The sequence below is a fragment of the Papaver somniferum genome, chromosome 4 (assembly GCF_003573695.1).
Source record: "Papaver somniferum cultivar HN1 chromosome 4, ASM357369v1, whole genome shotgun sequence".
Taxonomy (NCBI): Eukaryota; Viridiplantae; Streptophyta; class Magnoliopsida; order Ranunculales; family Papaveraceae; genus Papaver; species Papaver somniferum.
In genome coordinates, this window is record NC_039361.1 from 145,352,384 (window position 1) to 145,375,618 (window position 23,235).

The 23,235-nt window shown below is 37.8% G+C and overlaps 2 protein-coding genes across 2 annotated transcripts; both read right to left on the reverse strand.

Moving 5' to 3' along the window:
• Positions 1 to 1,188: 1,188 nt before the first annotated feature.
• On the reverse strand, positions 1,189 to 5,642 carry LOC113273247 (DNA polymerase I B, mitochondrial-like). The gene is made up of 7 exons (XM_026522997.1): positions 5,609 to 5,642; positions 5,042 to 5,523; positions 4,650 to 4,841; positions 3,739 to 4,442; positions 3,128 to 3,433; positions 2,816 to 2,911; positions 1,189 to 2,714 (listed from the first exon to the last, which is right to left on the reverse strand). The coding sequence occupies exons 1-5, from the start codon at positions 5,640 to 5,642 to the stop codon at positions 3,376 to 3,378; spliced, it is 1,470 nt and encodes a 489-aa protein (XP_026378782.1). The 3' UTR covers positions 1,189 to 2,714; positions 2,816 to 2,911; positions 3,128 to 3,375.
• A 2,634-nt stretch (positions 5,643 to 8,276) lies between these two features.
• Positions 8,277 to 10,518, reverse strand: LOC113271485 (putative pentatricopeptide repeat-containing protein At3g49142). The gene has a single exon (XM_026521366.1). The coding sequence runs from the start codon at positions 10,306 to 10,308 to the stop codon at positions 8,290 to 8,292; it is 2,019 nt and encodes a 672-aa protein (XP_026377151.1). The 5' UTR covers positions 10,309 to 10,518; the 3' UTR covers positions 8,277 to 8,289.
• Positions 10,519 to 23,235: the final 12,717 nt, after the last annotated feature.

Sequence of the window (23,235 nt, forward strand, 5' to 3'; positions counted from 1 at the left end):
AACAGTCCACACAAATGATTATGTAGATGAGAACCATGTGGTTGAGTGAAGTAACACCACAAATAAAAGGGACGGTAAATTGTTATTGTGATTCTGCAGTACAAAATAATAACAATAACAATCGATGATATATAGTTTGATAAAATATTTGAGTCATGAAGATTATAGAAATCACGGAAATCGTGAATACTATACAACTCTCTTCACTGCTGATACCCACAATACTGATAACAAGGAAATAAAATTTTCTGAACTTCCCGTGATTCAAGATACTAACCCTAAGAAATCTGGGTAGTAGAGAAAGAATGAGCACCATGTAAACATCTCATTGACTTCAATGAATGGATAAAAACATCAAACTTAAAACAAGAAAAATGTTGATAGGTGCAAACGACTTTAATTTTGTAGCGGAAGCAAATATGAGCGGATCTCCCCGCTCTGATACCATAATAAATTATGGGTATCGAGACGGATCATCGATTATAGAAAACAAAATCAAAGAAATAAGAATACAAGATCTTAACGTAGTTCGGCACTAACGCCTACGTCCACGGACAAATCCCTGAGGGGAGAATTATTATTGATCTCCAGATATTTGATCATTCCGGGATAATTACATTTTGATTAAACTCTCTTATTTATAGTGATAAGAGATAAGAGATAAGAAGATAAACTATTCACTGACCGAATGATAAGCATATCTAGATAGATTGCACAGTATCCTCCGACCCATTCTACACTTATGTTGAACGAGTCCTTCATGATTACAAACATGACTTGGTCCTCTCTTCAGTACACACAATAACCTTAGCACGAACACTTTGGTACCTTAACTCACGTAATATTCCAAGAGTAACTAAAGTACATAGTGGATTTTAGCAGAAGCTAATAAAGTAATTAAAATCTCCCAACTTAACCAACTAGAGAGCCTAGTTGATAAGGGTTCAGAATGTTTGGAGTCGGCAAGCTAAATGTGGTGGAATTCTTCTCGTTGTATAAACCCTCATAACGTAGCGACATACCGGGCTACTACCAACTTTGTTGAACCAAGGTATTAAGCATCTAGAATGAAACGCATGCTTGCAATGTAACCTGAGAATATCGTTGCCCTTAGAAAACCCATTCATACATACTGCGCAAGTTTGTCCACGAAAGTGATTGAAATCATCCGTAAATACCATACTCCCATGAACGGCACTGAAAAGAAAAGCTCCTTTTGGGAGAAGGGTGGCCCCGTAAGGACTTTCTTCCCTCAAAATACAACTCTTACCACAAACTCTTAATGAACGCTCTGCTTCACAATCATCATCCAGATCAAATACAGATACGGTGGTGATACGTGCAAGGATGACGACTACTTTCGGCTTCGTCTCAATAAGGCTTGCTGCAATTTTTTTTGCAATACAATGATACTCGACGTTTAAAGAAATTCACAAACCTGGCAGCAAAGTGGTCGCTTTCACTGATGTACATAGATAACAGAGACTTGGCATCACAACAACGGTAGAAGACATCCTTGGCAAGTAGATCGTCAAAGTCAATCTGAAACAATCTCCATGACGATAGAAATTTGTTAATTGGTCCGGCTTTAGACGGAGATGAACCGGGAAGGTGGTTCAGAAGTAAACCACTCTTAGTGCGATACACTCGTTTTGTTGCAACCTGAACCTCGATGAAAACTTTAGTAACGGTAGAAGGATCTTCTACTTTTCCTTTGCTTAAATGTCGAATAGGATCCTTGAGATCCTTGAAATCCATACAAGGATAGATTCTCGAGAATGGCATCGTGATTTGAACCAAGATAAAGGGATGTCACTCCTAGCTAAGAAAAAAAAGTAAGAGAACAAAGCTTACAAGAAAACCAACTAGCTTGGACAAAAGGACTGCGACCAGCTTATATTTATAGCTTAACATACGGATTCAATTAGGATTATTGATGGAAAAGGAAACCGCTCATATAATTCCAATTTCGGAAACTCTTGATTACCTATGCGGGAGACCGATTCCTAAAGTGATTAAGCTTTTTCTTCCTGATTCCAAAACCCCTTTTAAGGACAAGCTTACCATATTTTACTAATCTCATTATAGCAAGATGGTACCCGTTTGCTAGTAAAGATTACAGAAGCCTAATAATCTACACTTTAATCCCTCGGCCTTATCTTCAGTACTCAATTTTACGAAAATCCAAATATCAAGCTGACTCCTAACTCTCAACAACTCTACCACTGATTCATCAAATCATCATCGAGCATATAAAAAAAAAAATAATCAAGTGCCCTGATTTAACCCAAATCGTTGGGTCACCCATTACTGATTCTAAAAACCTTAAATAAAGTAGTAATTACAGATCAGAAATCTTCTTTGATAATCAAAACCAGGTAGATGAATCTAGGATTTGTAGATGAATTGGATGCTCCTGAAAAGGGGACTAATCGTTTAAATTGAGAAATTCTAAAAATAATGAATTGAAAATTTATAGATATAGGAAACGCCAAGCAAGACGACGCCATTAATCTTGGGCAGTAAGTGGCGGAGCATGGTGGTGGTGATTGAGGATAAAAATGTTGCTGTTGGCGGCGGCTTTCGTTGGGTATTTATCAGCTTGGGAGAAGGAAATGTGATTGTTAACCATTGATTATTTGATTTTAGTTACAGCCGTTGGATTATATGAGAATATGAGAACATGTGGTGTCCTTCTCCAGAGTAGGTTGATTCTGACTTTCCAGAAGAAAGATGTAAATAAGCTTCGTATACAAGATGAGAATCAAGAAATCCTTTCAGTTTTGGGTGGATCCAAAGTAAAGATGCGACTGACCTGTAAGTTTGGCCTTCTTGCTGATAAGCGTCCAGTTTCAGTGTTGATATTTAAAGAGCAATGGATAGGACCATCCTTGCCAGATATTGAGCTGCTCTGCGAACATTAGCAAGCAATATAAATGTTCAAGTATTGGGTGAGAACATTCACGAGGAAAGCAAACCTTTTATAGCATATCTAAGAAGCCCCACAACCATGACTCAAGGGGGTCACAAGAGATGAGGGTAATTCAAAATCTTCTTTAATATCGAATGGAAATTACAATGTAGTAGGAGATAACCTGCAAAGGCAAAATGAAGTTAGATATCATACAGTCAATTGAGCGGACTTCATATAGAGCATGGCAAGCTTCCCTTCCATGATTGCCCTCTCCAAAAGCTTTGTAGGCCGTGCCATATGTCCTCCTTGAATTCCGAGGTGACCTTGCCTGCAAGGTCCTTTAAAACATCTCCACTGACTGACGGCCAACCACTGGCGGTGAACATATGGGTTTCTATTTCATTGCCAATTTTGTGAAGTCTAATTTTGTAGGGACCTTCTTGCCTTCTCCAATCACTTTATCAAAGTTTAAGTACTTTATATTCCTTCTCCTCCTCAAGAGTTTGTGTGTCATCCTTACTGTTAAAAGGCAATCAAGATTACTGGTTTATCAATATGATTTCTGTAGTATCAAAAGCATTGTGCAAATAACAGCAAAACTCGGTGTACCTATGCAAATCAACAACATCGTATTTCGCGCAAACTAAAACACCACTTTTCTTTCCTTTAGTCATCAATTAGTTCATTCCATTTATATAAATAGATATGTAGCGTTGGATGGATGACGAGAACCATATATATGCACATATATCAGAAAGGAAAATCACCATTTGTAATAAGAAATGTGCAATTTAATTTTAGATAATGCAGTCACACGTTTTTACCTGTTTCTCATTCCACCGAAAAATAGGTGCCGCAGTTGGGAATCACTTCCTACATTCATGTGTAGAACACCAGGACACATCTTAGATGCCCATTGGCGGAATTTATCTATAGCAACTTGCTGGTGCACAATGGCCAACTTCTCCATGTCTGCAAGAGCTTCTCGATTTACAAGCATTCCTTCAGTTTCCATTTTCACTAAAAGCTCGCCATATGGTCTCCAGAACTCCTCGTAGAAATTGTACATATTTCCTTTGGCACGCCCATCTAGAATCCACTCCATTGCCTGTAACTTTTTTTTCAAACTTTCAAAAAGCTTCAGGGTGCTTATTGAACCCAGGGAAGAATAACAGATCCACAGCATCCTTTCTTTCCGTTGAAGCTTTTCAACAGGACTAGTTACAATAACTTTACCCTCGGATCCATCTTTCTTTAACTTTCCCTTACCAAAAATGATCTTAAATGATATTTTTCCTTGATTGATCCCAGAAATGATCCCTACTTTCTTTTTCCTGCTCCCGCATATTTTACTGTTTTCATTCATGACTCTTGGGTCACTTGTAAGTGATTCAAGAGAATATCCATCCTCTGACCCTCTGGAAGAATCCCAAAGCCTTGCCAAATGCATGGTATCAGCATGAAATCCAGAATTTTTAAGCCCGTAGTTGTCTATGACGTGACTATCAAAGCTATAGTTGTGCCAGACCTGCAAAATGATTAGGCAATTCTTTTCATGCTTGTCTGCTGTAAAAGAAATCACCAAGTCCAATATTGTAAAGCAGAAAGATTGAATTCTAAAACATGAAAAGGTGAATTGCAAATTAGACTTCAAATAAAGCAGGTGGGAAGTGATTATGGTTCCATTTTGATCACACGAAATATTTGGTAGACAAACACAATCAAGAGCTTATACCTTCTTAATTGACGGGTCTTCAAAGAAAGGAGAAAATTCAATCATAATATCCCTACCGCCTCCATCCAGGACATCCACCCAGATACAAGACTTCCCTTTACCAAAATCCGCTCCTTCTCCGGAATAGATACAAAAGCATGTTACCTCTCCATGATCTACAGGTGTGTCTTTCTTTACGTCAATCTTGCATACCTGTAAGTAATTATACGTCAGTTAAATAAATAGACACCTTCACCTGACAAGACTACATTATAATGGGAGAAAAACAAATTTAATGATTTGAAAAAGAATAAAAACGTGCCTCAGTATTACAAGCATAGATGCGATTCCTGAGTTTAGTTAGTTGTAAGCATTTTAACAATTTCCTTTGCTGCTGGGATATTTTCAACTACAAGAACTTCATCATATATTCGACTAAGACTCTCTCGCAACTCTGCCGTACTAATAGCTTTATCTCCATTTTTTATTGGACGAGTGTAAGTAGCTTCATCTGCCGTACTGACACCGCCAGATGATCCATTGTCACTTGTAGCCAGTAATGAAATAGAAGCTTTTTGAGTTCCTATATCATCACCCAAGTATGTCCTCCCGAAAGAGCTTTGTACACCTTCATCTTTGGCAGCACTATCAAGCCCAAAATTGATTACTTTTACGACTCTTAATTTCTTTGATTCAGCAGCTCCAGTGAAAATACATGTGGAATCACCGTAATCACTGGATCTACAAAATGGAATGTCCCCAAATTTCATTTCTGATTGTCCATCAAAGCATCTATGAGCTCCTTCCTTTTCTTCATTTACTAAACTTCCTGATCTTCTTGAAACAAGCCTTCCTTCAGAAACCACAAAATTTGGGTGTTCGAAGAAAATCTTGCCTTTACACACACATGTAATCAGCCATCAGCTGTGCAGACGATTTAAAAGGGTTATATGGTTCCATAAACATTCCTTGCCTGTTACCAAAATGAGTGTAAGGTTCTCTTTCAGCAATCATGCACATACTATCTTCTTGTCCGGCGATCGCGTGAAATTACTCGATCTTCTATAGAACCGAAAAGTACTAGCCAAGATTGTAATTCTGGATGAATTGCTAGTTGCTGCCTGGAGAAAATGAAATTCCCTCCTGCCATTCAGAAGTAGCTTTTCAGCAAGCAAATAAGAATTACAATTTACAATCAAGCCAATGAGTTAATGATGAACAAAGATGTCTCTAGCATCAAAAACATATGCAACACGAACAAAGTCATTTATTGTGTTTGTTTTTCGATTTGACAAACATGTTTAGCTTTCCATTCAGTGAGCCTGCTAGATAGCGTAACTACTGCTAATTGAGATAAAGTGAAATTTTTGCAGCTTAACTCCTTTACAACCTTACACTATCATCGTGTACAAACTGGAGTGGCTCAAGGACGGTATACTGGCCGATACAGTTCTACAAACTGAAGTAGGGCCTGTTTGAGACATTATCTTGACAGGGTTAGGAAGACATGAAGACAAAGAAGGAAGGCAGTCAATGAAGTTTCCTAGTGAACACCTGAACTCCAAAATGACAAGGATTTGAGGAGATGCCACTTTGTACATAACACAAAATTTTGCAACCGGTTTATGAGCTCATACCGGTAAAAGGAAATCTTCTTTGGTTTCCTTCGCAGTGTAGGGAGCTTCAATGAATATAATTTCTACATTTTATTCAGTTAAGGGAGGGGCATTGCGGAAAATAGGCGAATCAGTAGAAAATTTGTTCCCAGATTGCTGAATAAAAGAGCTTACACTACTACCACTTAAAATCGAGCATCCTAAAGTCACCAATATCAGTATTGACTTTCCTAATTACACATGCATATTAATCCAAAACAGTAAGTAAATGAGAACCCACATTCAATCTACTCTACTACTTCACCCAAAAAGAAACATAAAAAGTAACACCATTATAAACAAGAACAAGAGATTTCAAGTAAAACCCACGAATCCAAACTAACAGACAAGGAAGAAGAGATTAATTACCTTCGGAAGCAGGAGGGTTTATAAGAAGTAGCAGTAAAAAAGGGGTAAGAAAATGGTGAAGGTTGAGAAAACCAAAGAGGTGAAGGACACCATGGTTTGAAAGGGTTTCTTTGAGTTTTTTCCATTCTGCAACTTATTCCTCATCATCTTCATAATCTCAAACAATATTACTAGTAGCAGTGATCTCTCTTAATAAAAGCAGAGCAACCCGTGAGCTAGAGGCAAGTGTGTGATAGAAGTCACTGTAGAGTGTACGAATTTAGTAGGTAAGGCCCCGCCCGAATTTAGAGTGTTACTATTTGGACATGGGCCGGTTTATAGCCCCTTATTTTGATGTATCCCTGTTACTATTCAGCATTATGTACAAAAATATATTGACATGGAAAAAGATATTAGGAGGAATTACTTATACTTCCAGGAACCTTAACTAGTTGTGTGGTCAAACTATAAAGCCTTCAAAAAAACTGGCAAAGCTTTGGTCAGGAAGTTACAGAAAATGGCTTTGATGCATCTCTAGTTGAAGAACGCAGACATCTGGTGTCTGTTACAATTTAAGTAACCCAGGTCTGTCACAAACATCTCTATTTGTCTGTATCTACCTCAGGTCTCTTGTGAGTCGTGTATAGGCAGGCATTTTACTTGAAGGAGAAGGAGTGGTAGAACTCTTGACTGTCTTGACAAAAGGTTTCTAGAACAATTAAGTAACTGAAATGATCTTATTGATTGAGTGCGTACATATGCTGGCTGGATACATCAACTGCTGCTGGACTTCCCAAGGCAGGCGACTCTGGCCAGCCAAGCAGCTAACACTATGCAGTGTTGGACATGTACTTTTCCTAGTTTTGTTGTTAAATTCATACGAAATGCTATTATGTATCCTAGTGCAATCTTTAGTACAATCCTTACGGAAAGGGCTTCTTAGGAAAAAACGCTCGAGTCCTTGGCCATTGGCATAGCAGAGCTCCATTTGGCAAGAACATCCACAGAGATGTCATCTTCTTTCTGAACACAGCTAAACACAAATGATCATGTAAAGCATATCTAGCGTAGGAGAAAACCTCCGAGGATGTCTACCGATGGATTATAATGGAAATAATCTGTTGCACACAGACATTCCGCTCCACAGCTTGGTAGTTGGTCCAGCATATTATCAGACTTAAAATTCCTATATCCACCAATGGCCATATACAGCACTTAAGTGCTATATCCATAAACTTAGCTAAACAAAACAGTGGAATATCCATATATTATGTATGTGCACAACAAGTCAGCAACAGCTATGTGCAGTATTAGTCTTTTAATACCTGATGGCTTTTGTAAAGTAGTATATATAGATTTGAAGCGCAGCAAAAGAGATGGAATCTGACAGTCCCAACTCCCAACAGCTAATAGCTCATGGAAATAATACCTCGATCGCATAGCTAGATGGATTCAATTCTGACTGCACAAGGCATACAGTTAGACGGTCGAAAAAGGCTTTTCTAAGACATTCAAGTTAAACCTGTCACTGGAATCCTCTTCTTCTATTATCCTCAACAATGGATTTTCTTCTCGGGGTTTCACCAATAATCCCCACAAGAACATTCTCCACCTTTGAAATGGTGGAATCTATGAGAATCTCTCACTACAATCTCTCTTCATGTAACCTTAGATATGAACTTGGTTGCAGTATGACAATCCCCACAAACCCGAAGATTCCTCTTGATTCTTATTACACTTTCTGGACTTGAATTCAGAATTCCAAACACAATTGCTAGCTTTTCGCTATGCAAATACAACATCTTCTCCTTCATCTCTTCTTCAACATCATGTAATAGGAAGTTCGTATCTGGTACATAACCTTCTCTGCGAATCCTTTCCATTAGTATCTCTAACTCTTTTTGTATCAGTTCTGTTTGGGGGTTTGTTTTGTCCCCAACCACAAACTTGTACATTTTATTCTTGACTTCAATAATGGTGTGACCTGCAGCCTTTTTCACACCCTTCCTTTTCATTACAGCTCTAATTCGATCCGCTTCTTCTCTCTTCCCCGTAGATTTATAAATGTTAGATAACAAAACATATCGACCTGGGTTTTCTGGATCCAATTCAAAAAGAGATTTTGCAGCAAATTCAGCAAGCTCAACATTGGAATGAATTCTACATGCACCCAACAGCGCACCCCAAACGCCAGACTCTGGTTTGATTGGCATATTATTGATGAACTCTCGAGCTTCATTTAACTGTCCAGCTCGACCCAAGAGATCAACCATACAAGCATAATGTTCAGACGTCGGTGTCAACCCAAAATCCTTGGTCATTGAATCGAAGCAACTCCAACCTTCAGCTATCAATCCAGCATGACCACAAGCCGATAGGACAGAAACAAATGTGATATGGTCGGGTTTCTCGGTTTCCTTCATCTGATTAAATACATCTAGTGCTTCTCTTCCTCGGCCATGCATGCCATAACCTGAGATAATGGTGCTCCATGATATTAAATTCTGTTTCTGCATTCTCTCAAAAACTTTTCGTGCATATTCCAAGCTCCCGCATTTCACATAAAGATCAATTAGCGCAGTTTCTAATACTAGCTCATTTTGGAACGAGCATCTAGTGATAAACCCGTGAATGAACTGAGCTTGTCGGAGTGAACCTAAACTTGAACATGCTCGAATCACGCTTAGGACAGTAACATAATCGTATTGTATCTTCTGCAGCTTCAACCGTTTGAAAAGATCCAATGCTTCGATTGGCTTATCAGCTTGAGCATAAGCTTCAATCATAGAACTCCAAGTTACTAAATCCTTGTCAGGTATCTTTTCGAAAATTCTTCTAGCAATGTCTAGTCTCCCACATTTAGAGTACATTAACATTTCAGCATTTTGAATCGACTGTTCCGAATCAAGTCTAGAATCTACTATAATTCGAGAAATTTCATCTGCATCAGCCTCACTACTGACACACGGAATTACATTCAATACTGCAACTCTATTCGGTTTAATTCTCTCACTTAACATCATCCGAAACACAGAAAATCCTTCCTTGTAAAATCCATTCTGTGCATAAGCACCAATTATCGCACTCCAGGAAACTAAACTTCTGTCAAACATTCTATCAAACACTTGTCTGGAAAGCTCAACTAGCCCGCATTTCCCATACACTGTTATAAGAGAATTACCCACGAACACATCATATTCATACCCGAACTCGATAACATCTCCATGCACCACTCGAAATAACTTAACGTCTTGGAGATGTCCACACGCCTTAACAACAAAAGGGAATGTGTAGTTATCAGGTCTGATACCATATTCTTTCATGCGACAATAAAGACGAACTGCACGATCATAACTAGAACTTTCCACGAAGCATCGGATCATAACGTTCCAGAGGAAAACATCGGACGTTTGCGTAGACGAGAAGATTGAATATGAGTGAGAAATGGAACCTAAAGAAGAGTACTGAGTAATGAGGTTGGTAGAGAAGAAGAGGTTGAGGTGAAGGTGAGAACGAATCATGGAAGCATGAAGGGATTTCAGTGATTTGATGGTCTTGCATTGTCTGATGAGTGAAATGCATGTTGATGAATTAAGGATGGGATGGATTAAGCTATTTGGATTTAGTTGTTCAGCAAGATTGTGCAAAGCACGTTGGAGTGTCTGTTTATGCATCATCAAGCGAAACCTAGAAGAAGAAAAATTGGTGCAGCACTTCACTAAGGCCGGGCATTATTGACGCACCCCCATTACACAGCAGAGACACAAAATTTCTAACCTTCAATGTGAGAGAGAGTTGAAGTCGGGTATGTGTGCAATTCAGTGTGAGTTTTTTTTTTCTTTTTTTCTTTATAACCTTATACAATTACCCTTTTCGAACGTGGGTGGTTGTACCAAGACGTTTGAGGTCAGATGTTGGAATCCCACTGCAGTGTGGTGGAAGTAGCAGGCCTCATCCTCAGGGTTTGGTTTCCTTCAACAACAAAAAGAAATTAAAAAAATAAATTAACATCTCAATCAAAAAATTTATTCAAAGGGGTTCAAATTACTTTCTCGACATGGGGAGGAGATATCAGGAGTCAGTGGACACAGTCAAACGGTAAGGGAGCAACAAAAGAGCCGGTGAACTATCAATCAAATAGGTACAGCGGTAAAACTTTTGAATTGTGTAAAACTTCAGATACTTTGAAGTGGTTCAAAATAAGGGGTTTACATAAGTCCAAATGGAATTTTGAGACTTTGTCCAAGATTGGTAATGAAATGTCAGCTGGTGAGTTCTCGAAAATTGCAATTGAAACACTGAAGCTTGAAGGTGGACAGTTTTTCAGAATTGCGGTGACTGGAGAAATCAGTAAGATTCTGGCGGTGCTGGTATCGGAGATAGGAGGGGAGAAGACTGTGATGACGGTGGAATGGGATCCGAGTTATGTGGAGAAAATCAAGCTCAATGACCAAGACTATAGTCGGGAATTGAGGAAGTTTGATTCTTCTGTTATGGAAGTTTTCAAAATTCAAAATGCCCTTAACAAAAATCTTTTGGAGCGAAATCAGGAGTTGGTTATGGAAGGTTTGGAGTCAGATGAGGAGACAGATGGTGAGTCAGTTGTTCCGGTGGATAAAGGGAATGACTCGGACGAGGCTGGGTCTAGTAAATGGACTTATATCCGGAGGTCTAACTTGTCAAGACCCGATCCAAGTCAAATGGTCGTTTATGGTCGAAAATCGACCGTTGGAGGTGGGATTTCAAATTCAAACTCAAGGTTATCTAATAACTCATTTACTGTTTTACAAGTTGAAGGAAGCAGTAATGAGGAAGAAGGTCAGTTGGTTAGGGGAAATGAAGAGGTTGTGGAGATGAATATGCTATCAGAACTTGAAAACAGTAGTGATGAAGTTGGGAGATGTTCAATGATAGGCACCTAATATTGTATATGTTCTTATCTTTTTGAAGGTGCTTACTGTATCTTGATGCACTAATTTCCTATATTTATGCCAAACTATGTATTTTGTTTTTCTTGTTCATTCCGAGTAAAAGTGTGGTGATATTCTCTGATTTTTGTAATGACAAGAGACTAAGTAGAGTCAGCAGAGAAGGGTTGAACAATGGGAAGTGGTCACACCATGATAAGCTACACATTTCAGTGAAGGGATGCAGGCGCAGCAACAAGAGATCGGAGTGTGAGAGTTGACAACCTAATGGGCCGAAGTTCAGAACTCAGATTCTTCTCATGCTTGGAAACTACATGGAAAGCAAACCAAGCCCAAAAGCCATTCTCATACCAAAGCAAGGTATTCGTGCTTTACACCAGAGTACGTCACCACGTTTCTCTTCCCGATCTCACACATGAGAAACAAACTTCTTCTCCTCCCAATTCAGTCAACCCATCTTTTCTGTCTCCCATATTTTATCGGCATATCAAATCAGTCTGTCTCGTCTTCTCTCAGATTATGAAGCTATCACCTTGACAACCCAATTTCCATACGATTGCCGGCGTCAGACTCAAACCCTTTACCTAGTTTACCCTATATTTCTCTTTCTAAACCTATTCCTCCATCGAATGTCAATCAACAATTCACAATACATAGCAAGTATGTAGGGTGGCTTATTCAGAGCACAAGAGAGGAAAATTGATTGATTCTCTATATAACATCAACAATGGCAGCTGAGAAATGGCAAAAATAAGGCGGCAGTAATGATTAAGAACTGACAGTTAGGTCTGAATTTGATTTTCTTTCAACGTCGACGGCATCCGAAATTAGTGAAGACATTACAATGACAGTGCATGATGAAGTAGGCTACATCAGTGGTGAGGTTGAAGACTACCAATTTCCTAGATTTCTGCTTGTGTAATTACTGTCAATGGGATTGAATTGTTTGGAGGAAAACTTTTTGTATAAATAGAGGAGGGGGTTGTGATGTAAAACTCAAGTCCGGACTAGCCGGTGCAAGCAAGTAGTAGTATTTAGGTTTATTTTCCAGTTCTTATAATGTTTTAATTTTTTAACTAGGGCTTAGATGAAGCTCTTAATCTAATATCAGATAATTCTAGTTACGAATTTGTTCTTGTTGTGCTTAATTTCTGAAGGGTAGATTTAATCTTTGTACTACAACATATTACTTTCACCTTGTTTTTTATATGCAACCTAGGTAGTTGGAATAATTATATGTTGTTGTGCTGCAACTCATGCTTAAATGAATTGATTTATCTTTTGATTAGTTGTGCTTTAATCAGGCAACTAATGCTTAGGATGAATACTTTAGTTGTGATTAATTATCCATCTTCAAATCACCTTGAATATGCGGCTGACTCGAATCTTCATCGTTGTTCGTTAAAAGTACAAGAGCAATTTCGGTAACTGAATTATCTAATGTAGGTTAAGTGGCGGATTCGACTGCCCTAGTACCTCTCATATAATTGTTTATCTCTGTGTTTGTTTTAATCTTGTTTGTTTAGTATAATCAATCTTAATCTTGTCGTATCGACACAAAACACCCCATGTTTGGTTACTTTTTTAAAGTGAATCAGTTGTAGTAAGGCCATAGTTTCAACTCAACACCCACCTTGTCCCTGTGGATCGACCTGTGCTTGCCCTGTGTTGTATATCGACACTGTGCACTTGCAGTTTAATATTGTAGGCATCTTCTAGTCCTACCAAGTTTTTGGCGCCGCTGCCGGGGACTCGGTAGCGGTGTAGCTAAGTTTCTGTCTTTACTTACTGACTTTTAGTTTATTGTTTGTACATATGTGTTAGATTATTTTTTTTGGGTATTATAGTGTAACTTAGTATAATCCATTTTTTCCATATCTTGCATTCTGTACTTTGAATCTAGTTAAGTTTCTTTCAGTATCTTCTATCATAATCATTTACATCATTGTCCTGCATTATAACACATCTGTAGTTTAGTTAACATCTAGTGCATCCTGCAATTTAGTTGTACATTTATTAGGATTGTTATATCATTCACCATCTCAGCTTATAGCATATCTGCAATCTAGGATTGAACAACATCCATCTTGGACTTTTTGCACTTTTCATTGTACTGACTGAATCATGAGGGGAAACAAGTGCTACATAGCTGTTGTATTGATGTAAAAAATTGTTTTTTGTATTGTGTCATCGTATTGTAGAGTAGTCTGCATTGCAGTTATAATCTGTATTTTAGTTTGCATTATTAGATGTAACTTCTCATTTTCAAGTTCGTCATTCTCTGTAACATAATTGTCTCTCAGTTTGTTTCTTGGTCCTGTATCATATCAGTTCTGTAAGTCAAGTCAGTCGCATCTAGTGGTATTCTGTAACTTAATTGTACTTCTGTTAGTTTCTTTTGTTTCGTAGTTTAAAACCATATTCCACCCGTAGATATCCATTAGTAAGTTTAGTCATGTAGGGTTGTAATGGTTAGATGTAGCTTTTTTGTTCAGTAAAATCTGTAGTTGGTTTTCAGTTGTTTTCAACCTTTTCAGTTTATAGGTTAACTTAATGCAATCTGTAATTTCTTGTTAGTTTGCATCTCATAATAGCATGCATCTGTAACTTACCAGTCCACTTGAACTACTTCAGTAGGTGAACATTTCATAGCATAACTCAACTGTTGTAGCTTTGTTCATATAAGTCACATCTGTAGGTCAAGCATTTGCATCATTTAGTAGTTCATCACCTGTAATATATCAATTTAGAAATTATTTTTCTCTTTTGAACCTTGTCTGTAATTGCACTCTGAAGCAGCTTTACCCTGTCATACTGTGAATGTGTTGTCATTGATAACTCAGCCTGTCATAGTTAACAAGAAGAATACCTCCAAATCATTATCAGACTGTAGACTCCTCTCAGCTGTTAATCGGTGTTGATACTCTCTGAATTTTCTTCACCTGTGTGATTCTAAGTCCTGATAATCTCTTTTGAGTAAACCAGGTACTTGTGAAGCTGTTAAACAAGCCAAAGAAGTGGAAAAAAAAGGAGCAGGACAGCCCGTTTATCGTGCCTAAACCCGGTTCTCTCCTGGCGGTATCACTCTCAAAACCTATCTGTGTATGAACGATATACCATGACTGTCTGTGAACTAGTGGCACTGGTACCTTTATGCATAAATATGTGATATCCGAGTAACACGTTTACTTGTTGAATCTGTTGTGTATTGTGTGCTATGTAGTTTCTGCAACATACTGTTTCTGCATTCACAACTCTAAGAATTAGGTTTGATTCTCATGAACATTATCTTCTGATATGTGCATTCGTCACTGGAACTGACTGGTATTTTCATAAGCATTTATCTGTGATATACGACAACAATTTGTTGAACTAATTGCCTTGGCATCTGTGTGCGTGAATTTGTGATACTTGAAAGCATGATTACCTCCTGAATCTGCGATGTTCTGTGAGCCATATGAATTCTGAAACATACTGAATCTGCATAATTTCTTGACTGATCAGTGCAGCATTTTTGAATCTGTGTGCATAATTTCAAAAACTAGCTTTTGATTCCCATAAACATGATTCTGTGATAGTTGAATACCATCGCTGCTCGTTGAAATTGTTGTTCCACTGTGTTTCTCTTGATCTATGAAAAATATTGTGGCGGCATACATATCCGAATCTGTTTATCGTAAGCTTCATGTTTGACCTAGCTTGGGCACTTGTTGTTAATTTTGGGTATTATAACATAGTTTTTGACTTGTATCCTAGACTGCGATAGTGACCAAACTCCAGACTAGCCGTCGTGAACACTTCCTATCTGAAATCCCAATTTTTGGACTGACCCTTAGTTCCTCAACAAGCCTAGTGTCAGTAATTTATACATTTTGTGGAAAGTACGAGCTAGCCTTCAGCAGCTTCATCTGTTATCTGAGTGAGTCATGTTAGGATGTTGGTCTGCAGTTGAAGATGAGAAATCATCGCACAAATCCATTAGACAACTTGCACAAGAACATGCTTCACGTTATGAGCCTCCCACAGACCATGATGTCAATAGTTATAGGGATTGCTATGGATATTTTCATAGTCCTGAGTCTCAATACTTGGACCCTAATAACTATTCACACATGTATTATCCACCACAGTGGGAAGTTGAACAATTTTGTACTTTCCCGACCTCTTGTAGGCAATCTGTGGGAGAAAATCACAAACTCATTGAACAAGAAAATGCTGAATTTGAATTGAATGCATTTCATAATATACCATATATCTTTGCTCCTGAATGTCCTTTCTGCAGCGACCCTCATGCTCAACCATGTATTGAATATCCATATGAAATGAGGATACCTACTGTTGAAGACTCTCCTTCCATGGAAAAAATTAATGCATACTTTTAAGATTTTGCTTTATGTACAAAAGTAGGGAAGTGAGGAATTTCATGATGAGATGTTTGTTATTCCTATTGAGGTAAGTGTTGACAATAGTGTTTATATCCCTACTCATGCAATTAATATTGAATATGGATCTAATCTAGAGGTAAATGAGTGGACTAGAGACACTATAGTTTTGAATAGGGAATGGCATTCTTGTTATGATGATGAGGATGATGATGTTATGTTAGAAGAACATGTTTATGCTGAAAATATTGTTGAGCCTTTGGGTTCAGAAACATTAGGCCTCTCTACCTCGACCTTAATGAATCATGTTTCTTCTAGTATTCCATGTACATGTGATGTTAATACTGATCTGGAGCCTGTGCAAGTATTCTGTGAAGATGAGCGTGACTTAGGAAATGTTGAATTATCTGTTAACACAAATGATCGTATGCATGAAACTATATTCGATGTGTATGATTCTCTGCCTAGGTCACAATATGATGTCTCTTTTGAATTGCCTATGCATGAGATTAAGGTTTTGAATGATGCTGATGATACTGAACTGGGGCTTGATGATTTGTTATGTGAAAATTAATATGATATGCCTGTTTCTGACTTAGGGAGAGAGTGTGAAGGTACTAATGGGCTTGTGCATAAAAACAACTTAAATGTGCCTACTTCCTTGTCTAAGTCACAAACTGAGACTCTTTCACCCAACTTAGATTTGGTTTGTAACAAAATTGTAAAACCAACTTTTCTGAGAATACCTAATCTAGGATTGGAACTGTGTGCCTCCCAAGTCCTCTTGGACTATTTTGCAGCTAAATATGATACATTTGAGGAGCCACTGTTGTAATGTTTGTCTCTGCCCGTCCCTAACATAGTTCACTTTGAACTAGACCTTGTGCATGATGTACCCTTGAAGCTGCAAAATTTTGTATCCAAAAGCATATATGTAGAAAAATTTTGGTTTGGGGGTAACTCGTGTACATCTGCAGTTGCACTCTCATGTTGTGCTTGTGTAAGGATGTTGATGTCTCTGCATGTCTTCTTTTGGGTTGATCCTCAACTCTTTAGGTTGTATGTGTATGGTGAATTTTTCTTATATATAATCCAGTAGGTAATGTTTCAGTTGAATCTTATGTTTCTTTTGTATATAGTGTGCTAATCCAATGTGATCTCAGCAAAAAAATGTTGGATTCTAGACTTGAATAATGGAGTTCAAATTTTCTTTTGCCGACATCTGGTAATGTCTTTCCCTTTTCTCAAACTCAGCATGTGTTCTCCTGGTATGTTACAATATAATTTTGTTGATCATTAGAAACATTGAGGACAATGTTTAGTTTAGGTATGAGGGTGAAAAGTAGATATCATCGACTATCACTGTACTATATTGTTAAACTGAACTCTGCAATATAAAAAAAAATAAAAAAATGAGCTCATTTACCTTGATTTGTGATACCTGTGCATGTATGATATCTTAGGGTTCTTAGTCTAGATGATGAGGCACCCCTGATTCTAGCACAATTCACATGTGATATAGAAATTTTGCACGTGCACGATCAACCAAGCGTGTATAGAGTCGGTGTTTCATAGGTTAAGTAGGCTGCCAATCATCTAGAATACTGAATGAGACTTGACTAGCTTGTTCTTTGGTTGGATGGGATAGAAGTTGGAGGATACATTAAGAAAAGCAACCATTGAATTTGACCGGGTACATTGAAAAGGGCTGCCTCTTGCTAAAAGTGTCATGTAATGTATATTTCCGTTCTTGTGTAAAGTTTGTCGTGTCAGTTTGTGTATGTATCTTTCATTTTTCCAAATCAGTTGAAAAAAAAAACTGAAAAGAACAAGAAAGAAAAGAAGTATCCATTGTCTTCAATAAAAGAGTTAAAGTTTCTCTCTTGCCTCAAATTAAGAGAGTAGTCAATGTAAATAAGAGTTATCTTTTGTTGTATGTTGTAAATAGTCTTGTAATAAGCAAGGAAGTTGTATCCATAGATGTACAACGCGGGTAAACTGAAATATCACCAACTCTTAGGTGAACATTCACAATTCTCGTAAAGCCGGAAACCTAGCTTGGCTTTGAATTCAGTTCTTAGCCTAAAAGATATCTCTTAGTAATTGGCAGTCACAACTTCCTAGAGTAAATCATTCTCTATGCATGTCTAAGGCAGATACACTTTACACTCTTATCACATGTCCTTAGTTGTTTCAGTGCTAGAATTGTACCTTGGAAATCTAGATTGACATATCCAATTGTTGTGAGCTAAAACTGAATGCAGGTATCACTTTCATGGAATCTGGGCTTATATTTTGTCCTACAACTTTTCTTAGCTTTTGTTTTACTCGAGGACGAGCAACATTGAGGTTTGGGGGTATTTGATATGCACCTAATATTGTATGTATTCTTATCTTTTTGAAGGTGTTTGTTGTATCTTGATGCACTAATTTCCTATATTTATGCCAAACTATGTATTTTGTTTTTCTTATTCATTCCGAGTAAAAGTGTGGTAATATTTTCTGATTTTTGTAATGACATGAGACTAAGTAGACTCAGCAGAGAAGGGTTGAACAATGGGAAGTGGTCACACCATGATAAGCTACACATTTCAGTAAAGGGATGCATGCGCAGCAACAAGAGATCGGAGTGTGAGAGTTGACAACCTAATGGGATGAAGTTTAGAACTCAGATTCTTCTCATGTTTGGAAACTACATGGAAAGCAAACCAAGCCCAAAACCATTCTCATACCAAAGCAAGGTATTCATGCTTTACACCAGAGTACCTTACCACTTTTCTCTTCCCGATCTCACACATGAGAAACAAACTTCTTCTCCTCCCAATTCACTCAACCTGATGTGATTTCAAATTGAGTTGTATCAAAAAGTTCGTTGAGACTTGTGAAAGCAACAAATTTTAGATTTAATTTTTAAGACTAAAAATATAGCAAACTTAAATAAAAGTGATATGAAAAATATGGAGAAGACTGGGGCTATGGAATCCACTATTTACCAAAATCAAAGTGATTTATATTCTCTAATTATAATCATGTGAATCATGCATTCAAATTGATTCTTAATATTGCAATAGTTGATTTTTTAGAAATAACAATTGTAGATCGAAAGTATGGGACATCAAAACCCTAGGCTAGCATGCTCCATCAATTGAAATGACAATTGTTTAACAAAAACCATTTTATCAATTTATTTATCTAGGCAAATAATCACATAATAATTGCATAAATTAGAGATTACCACTTTTCATTGGTGAATTAGCTTCCTCCTTCGCCCCAGAGGATGGGGTTTAGCTCATCATTAGGAAAACACACTCAAAATTCATTTCTTATTGCTCAAAGGTGGTGTACAAATGATGAAATGGGAGAAACAATGATAACCGGGTTTGCAACATTTATAAGTGTTATAAACTGGAAAGAACGATACAGAGGATGTGTCACTGTTACTGTAGCTCTAAGACTGTCGCTGAGCAGTCGCAAATACTGTAGAAAAAACGACTGCTTCTGTGGGTCAATGTTCTTCGTGTTCTTTAATGGAAGCAGCAACAACAGTTTTCTCTGGTGATCGTGTTTCGCCTCTATGATGTCCCAAAGCCTTCCCCAACTCTCCGTCGCTCTCTATGCTACCCCAGAGTCGTATTTATACTCAACAGGGCCAAGAATAACCCCTCATTACTCCACGAAATCTCCCATTATACGGCAGTGAAGAAAATGTTCTCGGGAATATTTTCTTCCCTGATTTGCCTTCTCATGCGTCTGCAGATATGTAACACACTCCAAAAAGATTATACACGCACCAGATAACATCAAACACGCCTCTACCACAAGATAACTTCCCAAAATAACGAGAAGTCCCGAAAATATTTCACAAAGAATATATGGGTCTGTTTTCTTCAAATGAGAGAATCGACCTTTCTTTTCTGAATCAAATGCAGTGATCACCCCTGTTTTAGCGTAACAGATCAATAACAATCCAGTTCAAGCCAAGAATCTCGCCAAATATTTTCATCAATCTTCACAGATTAAACGCAGGAAAACACGAGTTTTTCCTCACTCCCTGTTTTGCTTCCAAATGATTATCCAGCCCAACTGGATCGATTCCAGCGACCATACTATTCCTTTTTGGTCCAAATAGTCCCGAATCAGTGGTCGAGTCTCACTGAAACTTGTCAAAATTCCTAACAGAGTTTCCGCAGAAAGAAAACTTGAGAACCTGTTCAAGCATTAAATCCACCATTCTGGCCAATTCTGATCCAAAATACGACCATTACCAGCTCTGTTAATCCAAAAGAAACAAACCCAATGAGTTTAGGCCCTTGAATCTCCCTAGAACATGATTAAAATTCGAACCCTAATTCTGCCAGTTCAAGAACCAGTTTCCCGCCACTTTCCTTTTCAATCTGTTTGCTTCAAATCACAATTCTAGACAATGTTGATCCAATCTATCGATCATACCAGGCATGTTTAGGCTTAAGGAAGATGCCTATTCAATTTCAGCGCTTTAGTGTCGATGAAGCCACTTCAATTATCAAACCCTAAATCTGCAACCATTTTCCCGCCAAAATTCAAAATTCAAACGAAGAAGATGACTTCCCCTTATCCAATCTGGGAGTGCGAATAGCAGATGGGTGCTGAGGACAAATTTGGGTGCTGAGGATGAATTTGGGCTACGCATAACCTTGGGTGCCCCTTAGCCAAATTTGGGGTCCGTATAGCAAATGTCCTCCAGGGGTCCACAAAGCACTTTTTGAGAAACTTTTTCCACACAAGTGTATTTCTCCAAAAACACCTACACAAACATAAAAACACCATAATAAGTACAGAATCAAGCACTAGCAATAGAGACAATGAGGACAATTCAGACACAAAAATGTGTCTATCACAACCATCTTTTCTGTCTCCCATATTTTATCGGCATATCAAATCAGTCTGTCTCGTCTTCTCTCAGATTATGAAGCTATCACCTTGACAACCCAATTTCCATACGATTGCCGGCGTCAGACTCAAACCCTTTACCTAGTTTACCCTATATTTCTCTTTCTAAACCTATTCCTCCATCGAATGTCAATCAGCAATTCACAATACCTAGCAAGTATGTAGGGTGGCTTATTCAGAGCACAAGAGAGGAAAATTGATTGATTCTTTATATAACATCAACAATGGTAGCTGAGAAATGGCAAAAATAAGGCGGCAGTAATGATTAAGAACTGACAGTCTTGATTTTCTTTCAACGCCGACGGCATCCGAAATTAGTGAAGACATTACAATGACAGTGCATGATGAAGTAGGCTACATCAGTGGTGAGGTTGAAGACTACCAATTTCCTAGATTTCTGCTTGTGTAATTACTGTCAATGGGATTGAATTGTTTGGAGGAAAACTTTTTGTATAAATATAGGAGGGGGTTGTGATGTAAAACTCAAGCCCGGACTAGCCGGTGCAAGCAAGTAGTAGTATTTAGGTTTATTTTCCAGTTCTTATAATGTTCTAATTTTCTAACTAGGGCTTAGATGAAGCTCTTAATCTAATATCAGATAGTTCTGGTTATGAATTTGTTCTTGTTGTGCTTAATTTCTTAAAGGTAGATTTAATCTTTGTACTGCAACATATTACTTTCACCTTGTTTTTTATATGCAACCTAGGTAGTTGGAATAATTATATGTTGTTGTGCTGCAACTCATGCTTAAATGAATCGATTTATATTTTGATTAGTTGTGCTTTAATCAGACAACTAATGCTTAGGATGAATACTTTAGTTGTGATTAATTATCCATCTTCAGATCACCTTGAATATGCGGCTGACTCGAATCTTCATCGTTGTTCGTTAAAAGGACAAGAGTAATTTCGATAACTGAATTATGTAATGTAGGTTAAGTGGCGGATTCGACTGCCCTAGTACCTCTCATATAATTATTTATCTCTGTGTTTGTTTTAATCTTGTTTGTTTAGTATAATCAATCTTAATCTTGTCGTATCGACACAAAACACCCCATGTTTGGTTACCTTTTAAAGTGAATCAGTTATAACAAGGCCATAGTTTCAACTCAACACCTACCTTGTCCCTGTGGATAGACCTGTGCTTGCCCTGTGTTGCATATCGACACTGTGCACTTGCAGTTTAATATTATAGGCATATTCTAGTCCTACCATTCAATGTTCTCATACTGAGAGCATGGAAAAGGTGATGGAGGCGGCTGAACTAATGTTAGTTCATTGTTGTGCTTATGGTGGTGTTTGTGATGGAGATAAGCAACTATTGAAGGATGTGGTTACGAAGCAAGTGGTGAAGTATAAGGAGAGACTTAAAAAGGTGAATGAACAAAAAAATACAATGACAAGTGAAAATTTAGATGAGGATTGGGAGAAGGAATTGACACTGGTTCAAATTGAGGGTTCAGGGCCATTGGAGGTGATTAATGAGGTTCAGGCGCAAATTGAGGTTGTTAATGGATCTTAAAATAATAAGTTAGAATGTTCGAGGGCTGGACGCGTTTGATAAGATGAATGCACTGAGGAATCTTATTTTTTTTCTCAAAAGTGTGATTTGTGTCTGATTCAGGAAACCAAAATTATGAATATAGATAGGTGGTTGGTGAGGAAGTTGTGGTATGATGATGAATTTGAGTGGCTATTTTTTCCTTCAGTTGGAAGCAGTGGTCTTCTTTCAATATGGAGTACAAATATATTGGTGAAGGAAAATGAGAGGATGGGGTATAACACAATTTCAACTGTTTTTAAATCAAAGATTAATGAAATTCAATGGGATGTGTGTAATCTTTACTCTCCTTGTGGATACAATGAGAGAGCTGAATTTTGGGAAGATTTGGTTGAAGTTAGGAGTTGGTGGAGTGGTCCTTTGTGTTTTGCAGGAGATGTAAATGCTGCGAGGTCTGATGACGAAAGAAATAGAGGAGAAGGAGATAGTAGAAATAATGGTTTTCTTAACAATTTTATTTGGTCACAGGAATTGGTGGATTTAACTTTGGTGGGTGGAGCATTCACTTGGTCTGACATGCAGACAGATCCATTACTTTGCAGGTTAGACAGATTTATGTGAAGTGTAGATATGGTTTTGTTGATCCCTGATGTTGTCCAAATGGATCTCACCAGAGTCACATCTGATCATAAGCCAATTATGCTGATGACTAAGCCAAATATTAAGTGTAAACCATACTTCAAGTTTGAGAATAGTTGGCGGTTCCTAAAGATTTCTTGAGGAAGATGGAGGAGTGGTGGAATGTTTTGGTGTATCAAGGGAAGCCTAGTTTTGTATTTTTTAAGAAATTGCAGAATCTGAAGTT